This window comes from Meleagris gallopavo, chromosome 7 (genome assembly GCF_000146605.3).
Source record: "Meleagris gallopavo isolate NT-WF06-2002-E0010 breed Aviagen turkey brand Nicholas breeding stock chromosome 7, Turkey_5.1, whole genome shotgun sequence".
NCBI classification, from domain to species: Eukaryota; Metazoa; Chordata; class Aves; order Galliformes; family Phasianidae; genus Meleagris; species Meleagris gallopavo.
In genome coordinates, this window is record NC_015017.2 from 7,070,241 (window position 1) to 7,082,411 (window position 12,171).

General features: G+C 41.9%; 2 protein-coding genes across 3 annotated transcripts in view; one reads left to right on the top strand and one right to left on the bottom strand.

The window, feature by feature from the left end:
• Positions 1-433, bottom strand: part of ORMDL1 (ORMDL sphingolipid biosynthesis regulator 1) — a 5,711-nt gene extending 5,278 nt beyond the window's left edge. Inside the window, exon 1 of one of the 2 annotated variants that reach the window (XM_010713352.3) lies at positions 316-433. The gene's annotated coding sequence lies outside the window, so the exon portion shown is untranslated. The remainder of the gene's footprint in view (positions 1-315) is intronic. The other variant, XM_003207416.4, reaches the window with a different exon arrangement.
• The window catches only part of PMS1 (PMS1 homolog 1, mismatch repair system component), a 41,190-nt gene continuing 29,219 nt past the window's right edge, over positions 201-12,171 (top strand). The window contains exons 1-5 of the mRNA XM_003207424.4: positions 201-483; positions 2,411-2,558; positions 5,068-5,250; positions 7,309-7,411; positions 8,975-9,138. Of these exons, the coding sequence (XP_003207472.1) occupies positions 2,427-2,558; positions 5,068-5,250; positions 7,309-7,411; positions 8,975-9,138 (582 nt within the window). The 5' untranslated portion in view covers positions 201-483; positions 2,411-2,426. The remainder of the gene's footprint in view (positions 484-2,410; positions 2,559-5,067; positions 5,251-7,308; positions 7,412-8,974; positions 9,139-12,171) is intronic.

Consider the following 12,171-nt stretch of genomic DNA (forward strand, 5'->3'; position numbering starts at 1 on the left):
GGGCGGGCTGTCGGCCGGGAGGAGGGAAGGATGAGGAGGAGGAGGAGAAAGAGAAGAAGAAGAAGAAGGAGAAGAAGGGCGCTTCTCGGAGCGCGGGAGCTGCCGCCTCCCTTGCCGCTGGGCCTAGGCCCGGGCCTGCAGCCGCGGGGCGGAGCGCGGTGAGGGCGGGAAGGGCCTCTGTGTGCGGCAGGGCGCGGGCTGGGGATGCGGGCGGGGGTTTGCCTCTTTTCTGACACAGGCAGCTGAAAACGAACGTGAGTGTAGTGAGCCGTTAGGGAAAGCGCCTGCTGGAACGCAGCCTGCCGCCGGACAAACCTGGAGATCCGTCACCCCATCTTGCCCTCATCCTTGCTTGCTGCGGGTGTTCTGAGCTCTGTGCATGCGTGCTTCTATGTTTATTTTCCTGCTTCCGACACGACGAGCCCCAGAAGTGGTACCCGAGAGGCAGCAGGCGTGGCTGTGTGCTGCTCACGCCCGCTGACGGTGAGGTTTGGGACAGGGGAAAAGGCTCAGAGCCGCTTCCTGCCTCTCCGCCCTGCATCGCGAACAGCTCGCAGAGCATTTGTCTCTGTGATCTGCAGCGTTGTTGTTTTCAGCTCCTCCCTCCCCGTTGTCAGCATCTTTTCACGGAGATACCCGGCTCCAGGCTGGCTCTTGTCAATAAATCATCAAACATTTTGTGCAGGAGTCCTTTGTGAAGTGTGGATGTGTGCAGAAGTTGTGTGAATGATTAATGCTGGCCTGTATTCAGCAACACACCTCATCCTGTGTTCCTTCTCTTTGACTGTTTGATGGAAAACTGATTTGACAGATCATTTTGCCACATCTGAAGGGCAAATTCTCTTTGGAATGTAGCTACTACGTATAAAAAGAAAAATTTTGCAGCTGCTCTCAGAAAAGCGCTCATTCTGCTTCCTCTTCAAACACTGTAGGTTGAGTTTATTTGTTTTGCCCAAGTAGCCGTGTGTGTGCTTGGCCCTTTATGTCCAGTAGTGCTTCTGAGAAGGCTCTCAAGGCAGAGAAGTGTTGTGTGCTTGTTGTGCCAGCAGCACAGACCCCTGCAGGATAGTCCTGCTCTGGGGGCTGGTTGCAGTGCCCTGCCTGCACACCTTCCTGCTATCCTGGCTGGATCTGCTCCATTCCTCCCCACGTGCTCATAGCCTCAGGCTGGATGCTGGTTGTGCAGTCAGAGGACCAGTCAGGCTGTCCTCCGCTAGGTTGCTTGAAGGGATGCAATAGGAGCCCAGCGTTGTGGGCTTTGTTTGCCTTTCAGTACAAATAATGGCCTTCCATGTCTCACACTAGGGGGCTGTTGGATACAAAAGCGAGGTATTCCTTGAAGGTCAGGGTGGTATAGTGCTCAAACCCTTCTTGAGATGCAAAGAGCTAGTCATGTTCTTTCTGCCACCTTTCTCATATGTATGAAAGACTATGGTTGAGTTCTTTGTGTCATACTACAAGGATCACCAAAGACTTCAGTTGGAGATTGGTTAATTAGGCCTATGTACATACTTAATGTTTAATACCTGCAAAAATTTGCAGATCCACTTACCATCTTCACGGCAGTGTTACCGTGTATAACACAGCTGGAATTTTGTAGCCCTTTGTAAGTGTTTCCTTTGAGAAGAGCGTCTCTATTATAATATGGGGCATCTTTATTTTCATGTGGAATACACAGGAATAAAGTGACCCACCTGAGGGCATGCAGTAAGTCTGGTAAGAAAGGTAAGGTTACAGTGCAGAAGATTTGGCTTTTTTTCCTCATTGCCAAGAGGTCACAATGCCAGTTAATGCATCTTTTTCTCACTGTGTTGTCCCCACCTTCTTCCCCCCCCTAAAGCAGAAAGAGGTCATGCTTCTTGAATTTTTGGCTGCTGGGAACTGTATGCAGAACACAGTAGAGCTGAGCTCAGAAATTTCAAAAGCAGGGAAAAAATAAAGCCAGGAGTTTGGGGAAAAAATAGTGAAGATTCCTTGATTTTGTCATCAGTGCTAGAATTAGACATGGTGCAGATAGATACGCTGCCTGAAGATGTTTCTGATTAGTACTGTGGGTTACCACGCAATCTGTCTTTTCTGTCATAATCACAAGAGCATAACCACTTGTTATAGTAGTTTAGAGGAATGGCTTGGTAAACGTGGGGTAGTATACTGTTTTGCTCAATATGTCTCTGAATTCTTGAACTTTTTTGGAGGTAGACGTTTAGTCTGCTTCAGAAAGTATTTTCTATTCTGGACTTTGGTCTACTGTTCCTTCCACAAGACAACCTGCCATTAACTGCAGAGGAAGCACTGTCCAAATGAGTCTTTACAACATTATCCTTTAGCCTTAATGTTATGTTTCACATATTTAGAAATGTGTATTTGTAATGTGTCTTTTCCATTCTATTTCTTGTATCTTTCTATGCAGCTTCTCTAGTTCCACTATGAAGCAGCTGTCAGCAGAAACTGTTCGTCTGCTTTCGAGTTCTCAAGTGATTACATCCGTTGTCAGTGTGGTGAAGGAGCTGATAGAAAACTCCTTGGATGCCTGTGCCACAACTATTGACATTAGACTGGTAAGGCCCCTTTCCTTCTTGTACACTCGTGTATGAATGAAGGGGCTGGGAAAGTTGTTCCTCTGCCAATGTATTTTTCAGGCTATCACTGCTCTGGTGTGAGAGAACTTAGTGTTCTTTATAAGTATCTATTTTAACCTCAAACAAAAATAGTCCAAAATCAGTTCCCTGATAAGTCAGGAGACGGGCATACAGGAGTTGACCTGCAGGTGAGGTATTTCTCAGAAGCCATTGTAGTGGCAAGGTATAGCTTCAAGTCTTGGACAGGTTTGTATCCTTGCTAACTTGGTTAACCAAACTCTGATGGGTGATGTTATTTAGTGTCTTTGCCTGATGTGTTAGCCAGCTTTTACATAAGACAGGGAAACATGTGAGCTTGTAGTATAGCTTTAGATAATGTGATATTGCTTCCATTACAATATAAACCCAGTCATTTGATTAAAAATTGAACTGTGGCCAGGGCATTACATGATATCTATTTGTTAATTTCAGCCTCCACTGTGCTGCTATTAGAAAGACAGGCTGGAACTTGCTTTCTTAACAGCAGGGTCAGCTACCCCAGTAGCATGACTGTGCAGTAAGCATATGGAGTCATGGAGTAGAGGAGCAACAGCCTTTGTTATTATTTAGAGCAGAAATAGGATTCAGGAAGCAGGGATCTCAGCTACAGGTTTCTTAATGTTGCATGAAGTGGTTGTTGTAAAAGGCAGACAGTTGTTTCTGCTTCTCTTTCCCAGTGCAGAAAGTGGAAGCTTTAATTCTTACGTTCTTCTCAGAGGAAGTTGAGCTCAGGATGAGAAGTTTCACTGAACAGCTGATCCATCTGGTTGCCTGAAAAGTTAAGACCTAAAACCACATGCTTGGCATTGCTAGGCCTTTCTACCTTTCATGTTCTGTTCATCCTGCTAATGCTGAAGACCAATGAGAAAAGTGGATTGTTTGTGCCATTTTAACAGGCTGAATTGATCTGAATTGATTTGCAGAGAGTTGCAGTGAGGCACTGGAACAGGCAGCCCACAGAGGTGTGGAAGCCCCCTCCCGAAGGCATTCGAGGCCAGGCTGGACCAGGCTCTGAGCAACCCAATCTAGTGTAAATGTCCCTGTTCATTACAGGGAAGTTGGACCAGATGACCTTTAAAGGTCCCTTCCAACTCAAATGATTCTACGATTGCGCGATTCCGTGAGTTCTAATGGGTAGCAGACATGGGACCATGAAGCTGTGATTAAAAGAAGAGGGAGTTGCGTGTCTTGGCGGCAGTGATCTGTTAGAGGAACTTAAAGATCTTATAGCATCATGTGGTATTTAGGCCATTTACCATGAGAGTGATGTTACAGAGCACAAAGTTTTAACACTATAATATTTTAAGAAAATGTGCTTGAGTAATGAATAATATTAGGATTGAAATGGAAATTTTTTTCAGTAACATTTTGATTCAAGTTGAGGAAGATAAATCTGCTCACTCTTTTTTCCAAGATAGATAAATGGCATGGTTGTAAAAATTAAAGTGGAACACAGTTGTCTGTAGTAAAATGCAGAAACCATGCATTGTAGCATACTACAGCAGAGTAGGACTTTTTCTTTTTCTATGTCTTGACATGATTTTATGCCCAGTTTGGGTATATTATAGTTTCCATGTTGTTTTCCAGCAGGAGGTTGATTCAAATATTAGCAAAAACATTGTTTTTCAATCTGAACGTAATCTGAACAGAGCATCATTGATAAATATGCAATGGAAAACATATATCCACATTTGTAGTGCATATCAACTAAATATTATAGTTTTCAGCCTACCTCAGAAGCTTTTGATGTTTCGTAGCACAGATTGTGTGCAAATACACCTACTCTCTTTAGTTTGTTTTGCATTGCATTCATTTTTCTTTGAGAAATAGCCTGTAAGTACATTACGTTTTCCTTACCTGCCTCCAGGCTGTGGAGCAACATGGTGAGTTTGTTCAATCAGTCATCCTTTGGGATCGCCCCTCGTGTGCTCTGCACAACATCAGTGCGCTATGGGAACACGGGAGCTGCTCAGTCGAGGCATTTTTTGTAAGCCAACCAGTTGTATGATTGCCACAACGTACCACACGCTACAGCACGCTTTTCTGGATGATAGATCATAATCTTTTCAAAGAGCCACACGTGGCTTCTGGGAAAGAAGCTTACTTAGTGATCCTGCAGTTCTACTCACTGTCTCCTCCTGCTCGTGTTTTTTTTCTTTTTTGGATGTCATTCATATGTGCGGATTGTAGTGTTGCTGGAAGGAAGCATTTCTTTGCTGTGTCTGAGTTTGAGATATTAGGCAATCTGAAGTTCATCTTTCACTTATCTGCTCTCCTAATTACGTGGGTTGTTGGAGTTTTATCTGCTTATGCAGATGTTTACTGAAACGACAAGTAATCACATACACTCAAATATTGAAAGAGAAGCAGTGCTTGCAGTTGCTTTGTTTGTACCTTAATATATTACTCCACTTTAGCAATTCATTACTGTTGTTTTTTTTATATTTAGGAGAATTACGGGTTTGACAAAATAGAAGTAAGAGACAATGGCAATGGCATCAAGGTTGCTGATGTTCCTGTTATGGCAGTTAAACACTACACCTCAAAAATAAACTCTTCTGAGGATCTCGAAAGGTTGACCACATATGGTTTCCGTGGGGAAGCCCTGGGATCAATTTGTTGCGTATCAGAGGTGAGTGGCTGGACTGCTGTGTTGTGATTTGCGTGTGCCTGTGAAAGTTTTAATAAAGTATCACTGCAAGGTCTTTAAATTGTTCTGGCAGCCACTGGGAACTTGTTTTTGGAACAGTCTGGTTTGTGTGTGCTGTCTTTCCCCACCCCTAAGTCATATCATAAAGGTTAGGAAGCAGTATAGATTTCTTGCTAGTGTCCTGCATACTGTCATACTGGTTGTACCAGTGCTGCGTTTGTTTTCCTCAGCAAGAATGCATCAGAGACAGTTTAGTGTTTCCTTGTCTTTTTCTGCTATATCAGGGTATAGATATGTGATTCCTTGGAATGATGCTTTGCCCCCGCCTTAGTGTTATGATGTCTAAAAGCTTGGCTGAGTTTGCTACTTGAAGTGAGCTAACTCAAAATAAGAAGCAGCAGACGGTGGCCAGGAGATATCACTTCAGGACGTGGATGGCCCACATAGCTGCAGTTCTAGTAAGGATTTCAGCCTTGATGTTATCTAAGTGATCAGCAGTCATGGGATCTTGTTGCAGTCCATATTGTTCCTTGACATGCTTATGACTGCAGTTGCACAAACGATTGTTTTTATGAGTAAACAGGAACCTGCTCCCTGGCCTACCTGAGTCTGATCCATATATCTGTGTTAGCAGGGCCGACATTGACAGTGTACTGATATTTAAGATTTAACTTGTAGGCTAAAAGGAAGCTGGTTCAAAACCATCTGAGAGATGTTCAGACTGTGAAGCACGCAGCATTTACCTGTTCCATGGTTTTCTGCCTTTCTGTCTTTGCGCTGAGACAAGGTCAAGTTTGGACTTTTTTTTTCTGTCTCCCAAGGGTTAGATACTGCAGGAAGATACTGAGATCAGTGTCTGATGGGAACTGTCAGCTCTCGAGGTCAGGAGAGGTGTCAGAGGGTGAGAGAGTCAGACTCCTTGCTACCTTGGGCTACATTCGCGTTGCACTAAGCAGGAGTGGGTTGTGTGTTTGGATGGAGGTTTACAAAGAGGCTTTCAGAAGTGGTGATGTGCTGGCAGATGATTATAGATCAGTGGTCCTGATGAGTTGTCAGGGCAGGATGCCATCTGTACTGAGCATTTAATCAGCCTGTGTTGCATTTCATAAGAACAGGAGTTGGTCTGACTGGTCTAGTAAGTACTATAGTAGGTATTACGTTAATGTGGGGATCAGTAATTATGTTAATGAAACGCTCCTGGCGTTAATTGCATTCTGCCTACCCAAACTGCCCCCTGAAGTTTCAGGTAAGAGGTGCATTACTACCAGCCCATAACTAGACCTGTAATATTGTTGTTTCCAATTAATCAATTACTGTTTTTCTCTCCAGAGGCATGGCGGAATTCAGAATGATTCATATGAGGAAACTGAAATAAACCAAAACATCCTGAAGCTCTCTATGAGTTATAACCTTTATGTCTCCCGGGTGCTTAACACATAGTGACTCTTTGTTCAAAGTATTGGTAGCTGAACTCACAGAGCTGCAACTTTATTGAACTACTGGAGTGTAACTGGTCTTACTAAAGATGATCTATGTCTTACCTTAGCAGTTTACAAAACATAGGGCTTCACGATTGCCAGATACACTGGGTGTGGAAAATTAATGCACTCTTTGATAGTAATTACGTTTGTGTAACCTCACCTGAATTTAAGAAGCCGTCACAGTATGTCGTCTCTTGAAGGTTGAAAATGCAAAATTATCAGTTGACTTAGTTGTTTGTTTACGTTGTGTTCAGAGTAGAAGACAAAGAAGTATGTGTTGCAGCTATTAGGAACAGCTTATACTGTGTAGCATTGTGATGGAAATGTGTAGCTTTTGACTAAATGGGTGGGAAAATGAGTGATAATGCAGAATGTTTTCTGTGACTAAGAAAACACCCAAAGGAGAAGAATTTTAGAAACTACTTACATGTAGTTGTGTAGTTGTGTAGTTGTGGTGACTGAAATAATATGCTGTTAAGAGTGATAGCAAAGCTTATCTAAGCTCATTCTGATCTTTTTGAATCCTTGATTAACATGATTTTATTTTTACTGTTCACAGGTTTTGGTCACAACAAAGACAGCTGATGATGATATCAGCACTCAGTATGTTTTGGATAGTAACGGGCATGTAACTTCCCAAAAGCCTTCCCATCTTGGCCAAGGTAGGATATTGTGTTCTGCTGCTGTGTTCTGACACGGATTTTGTTTCTTTGGGGCTCTGTTTCATGTCAAAATATCTGTTCTGTATTTGGAGGCTGTGTATGAGATCTTGGCAGCTGTAAACATCTCTTGCCTTACGTCTGTCAGCCAAGTATGTGTTGTTAGCGTGAGAAATAACATCTCAGAAGTTGCCTTAGATAGTAATTTTAAACTAGTTCTGCCTTATCTGACTGTCTTCTTCAAGCCAACAGAGTGGAAATGAAAAACCTGTAAAAATTCTGGAGAGAGAAACAGTTGCCCTACTCCTATGTGAGGGAGTACCTGGAAGCAGCATGATTGTTGGACCAACCCAGTAAAGTCGTGTCTCCAGAAATTCGGGTGTGTGAAAGATCAAGGTTGCTCTCACCTCACAAGTGGCCTTAGTGCTCAGACCTGGTGTGGGTTTGGGGTAGCATTGGTCTTTCTTTGTACTCTGTTCAGCTATTTGTTGCCCCATAGGGCCACGCTGTAACCTCGCGTTCACACTCTTAACAGATCTGTGTTCCCAGAAGAGGTGATTGCTCCTTCCTTGTCATTAAGGTGGACTTAGGAGAAAGCAGTTGCTGCTTTCCTCTAACAATACATCTGTTATCATCCTTAGCACAATCTGGTTGAGCCTCAGAAGCTCCTTGTCAGTATTCTGTCCCATGATGGGTGCAGTGCCTTGTAAATCCAGAGCAAAGCCTGCCTGCCAGACCTAGCTCTTACTCGGTCGGCTGACTGGCAGCAGGGAGCCCTTGACTCAGAAAAAGCTGCCTAGAGCTAGTTAATGAGCAACTCCTGTAGAAAGAGCTGAATCTGAAAACTCTACAATATGGACAGTTAATTTTAACGAGAGAATCTTTTTAAGATTCAGGCTTTTCCACAGCCAGAGAGCCCCTTATGGAGCCTGTGAATTGCATGGCTTTGTGTTTTGTCAGGATTGTTTAATGATTGGTATTGAAAAATGAATTCCATGGCATCTCTTTAGTACTTTGCAATATCTTTGGAGGATAAGAATTTGCATGGTTGTATTGGTAGATTAATACCACTCTTCTCACCACATATATGCTTTGAACAGAGGTACCTGGCCTTTCAGGTATACCCTAATGGGAATGCCAGCAAAAGACCTTAGTGGAGCTCAATATTCCTTTGCCTCCAGACGTCTCTAATTGGTTTCTAAGTTTGTTAACCTTCATTAATAAAGTGGTTAACTTAATGTGCACTCAAAGAGTCTTTGGCTTTAATTAATGGCTGATTCTAAGTACTCTCAGTGTGTACAAATGAATGCTTAAAGGTGCAATCATGACTCTAGACAAAGGAGGGGAATCCAAGCTTATGTTGGTACTTGTTTTCATGAGGTGACTGCTAACTGATGTTTCTTTTCCTTCAGCTAATTTAATCTAGTAATCTAATTTGGTGTAGCTAGGGTTTATTTGCATGCAGTGGTATACAGACTCTTCAAGGATACACAAAATTTCTTCACTATCCAGATGGTGGTATGCTTTCAGTATAATTTCTGCTTGTTTTTTTGTCACATGCTGTAGGTACAACAGTAACAGTCCTCAAGTTGTTTAAGAATCTTCCTGTGAGAAAACAGTTTTACTCAACAAATAAAAAATGTAAGGAAGAACTGAAAAAAGTCCAGGACCTCCTGATAGCATATGGCATCATAAAGCCAGAACTGAGAATAACCTTTGTACATAATAAGGTAATAATCATTATTTCTCTGTCAGCTGTGTTAAGGGTCTTTTTCTGATGAATGTGTGCAATTAGTATAATACGTAAAATACTTCATCCCTAGGAACTGTCTTTCATCATAGATTAGTTTTGGACTTTTACTTCTTTCTTCATTCTGTATTTGTATGTTTTAGGATGGTTACAGATTTTTCATCTTAAAAATTTCTAAGACCCAGGCTCAGATCTGCCTTTTGGTCTGCTCCAGCAGATACTGTGGATAGATGTATGAAGTATAAATGTTGTCTCGTATGCTAGTAGTTTAAGCTAATTGAGCCAGTTGTTTGCTGTTGAGGGGTGGATCGAATTTGGAGGCTTCCTGGGGACTGCTTTGGCCTCATGGGTGAATGAACAGTCACTAAAACATAAAGGTACAGAAGTGACATGTTGGGTGATTCTCCTTTAGCTGGCCCTTAATTGCACGTAGCTCATTTTATTGGCTGTGCTCCTGCTTTTGAGACATGGGAGGAAAGTTAGGCTAATGAATTCTGAAGTTGCTACAAAGTATAGAGTGACATCTCCTGGCCAGACACCTCAGCAATTCTTTCCCTGTTCTAGACTACTTTTGTTTTTGACCCTCTTATTTTCCATATCTATTAATCTGTTTTAAGCAGTTTCTCTTTACTACCAAACATTCACAGTTGAGTTCCCTCTCAGTGGGAATGATGAGTGCCTCTGTGCTTTCTTAAAAAGCCAATAGGTTGTCTGCCTGTTTCTGGATTTCTCTTACATGCTCTGATGGTGTATATACATGTACTTCTACATATCTCTTCTACATACCTCTTCTACATACCTCTTCTACATACCTCTTCTACATATTTACATAAGTGTAGATATTGTGAAGAAAAAAAAACAAAACCAAAAAGCCAGCTTTGTAGTTACTGAATTTGTATTCCAAAGCTGAGTGACTGCTTTCAGTCTTATCTCACTGAGACTACAGAAAGTTTGAAACCATAGACTGCAGGGTTTTGCACTTCTTAGGTTGCATTAAGCACTCTAACATATCTAGCAGTGCTTCACAGAATTGGTGTTAAGTATTGGTGAATAAAACTAGTTTTGTATTTAATTGGTGGTGTGGCTTTTCCCTCTTTGATGGGTGTGGTGAAATTTTTCTGTGGTTAACTGGGGCTTTTATTTACTGTTGTTGTCGATTGCTGCAAGGTCTTAGTACAATACATCAACTGTATCTTTGTGAACCTCTTTTTTCCCTGTTTGACTATAGTTTATCTTCTATCACACATCTGAAGTTTCACATACTGTGGTGAGGAAACATCTTTTTGATGTTTGAATGTGGTTGTTCAGTTGACCTTCTTGAACCAGACGCCTTTTGCATGGTTGATGCAGATTTTGTGTGTTCCTGGCTGTTTGGAAATTCCTGTTGAGGTGCACAGAGATGTTAGAGCCTCTGTTCTACCAATCTATCCTGTTGCTGCTGATGAAGAAAGAGTGCAGCCAATGTCCTCCAGACTGTCTTGGTTATGTTGAAGGTGATGGTTGTGAAATGCCTTATAGGGATGTTTTGTCATCAAATTATCTCTGTACATTCTCTCATACAAACATTTTGTTCAGATTCTGAAAGTTGAAAGTATTTTTAACAGTTGAAATTGTACACTGAAGTAGAGGAAAACAGCAAGCTGAAAATGAGAATGTTTAGGAGGGAAAAATAGTGATGAGAATGTACACTGTGAGAGCCTGCGGTTGTCATCATGTAAACAAAACCATGGAGAAAATACCATGAATGGGTATTACCTATTGACATATGTGATGCTTCTGTAGACCAGCAGTCTTACAAATAGAGGTTATTGCGTGGTTTTCTGGTGTGAAGAGGAAGAGACCAGAGGATTGTTTCAGCTGCCACTGCGTACTTGGATGAGGGAGGGTAGTAAGAGCTGAAAACCAAACTCATGTAGCAGCCAACTGAGGCTCTTTCCAGGTGGTAGCCTCAGCAGCCCAGCTCAGGAAGTGGCACCTCCATATTACAAATCAATCTCTCTGTTTGCTGGGAATACACAAGGTCTGCCCATCCTCTTTGCTTCAGAGGTAAATTCTTCAATGCCAAGTTTGGTAGAACAAATCAGTACGTATGTTATCTGCAGGCAGCATGTGTCCACTGTGATGACAGAGATTTTGCTCTGCTGCCCTTGTGTGCATTTAACTTATTCACAAAGAAGTAAAAAATAAAAAGAGAAGCTGCTCAGATAGGTTTAAACACAAGAGGTCGCTCAGTAGCTGTTGTTGAGCTGCGAGAATCAAAGGGCCGAGACGTCATATGGGGAATGTGGTTTGTCTGTGCACGTGTAACTGCTTTAAAATAGTCTGAAAAGTCTAAAAACCAAACAAAAACAGGAAAAAAAACACCGTTTGAATACACATTCTCGTATTTCTAATGCTATTGCCATTTCTTGCAAAATAAAACCTGCCTATTGCACCATACCTTTTCAGAAATTTGAAATGCTGTGATTTAAGTGCATTACTTTCAACAGGTTCACATGCATTTGTTTTGCCATTATATCGTAGCATGTGAATTTTAATTCATTTTCCTTCAGATGATAAGTGCTTTTGTCATTAGCATTATTAAGTAAAATTGGAAGGTGGTTTTCCCTTAACAATCCCATAGGGTATGTATGCTGGGATGCACCGCTGAATGGGGTTGTCTGTGATTTTTTTATTTTTTTTTATTATTATTTTTGGCAGTGCCTGTTGTATTTCTGTTTGACGTATGGAAAATGAATTGCCTTTTTCAAATAGCTTTGTTTGTCATGGAGCTCATGGATTATTTATTAGTTTTAAAAAATGTGTATGTCCAGTTATTCAAACGAGTTCCTAGAATCTCAGATTCCTGAGGCTGAGCCAATACTTTCTGCTGCATTAGAAGATGATAGACGTCAGGAGTAAGATCAGGTTCCAAGACTTAAAAGAGCAAAGAGGTAGCAGAGATATTAGGTACTGCAGAAGGAGACAAGGAAAGGTGGCTTGAAGATGTAGAAAGGGTAGTGCAGTACAGTGC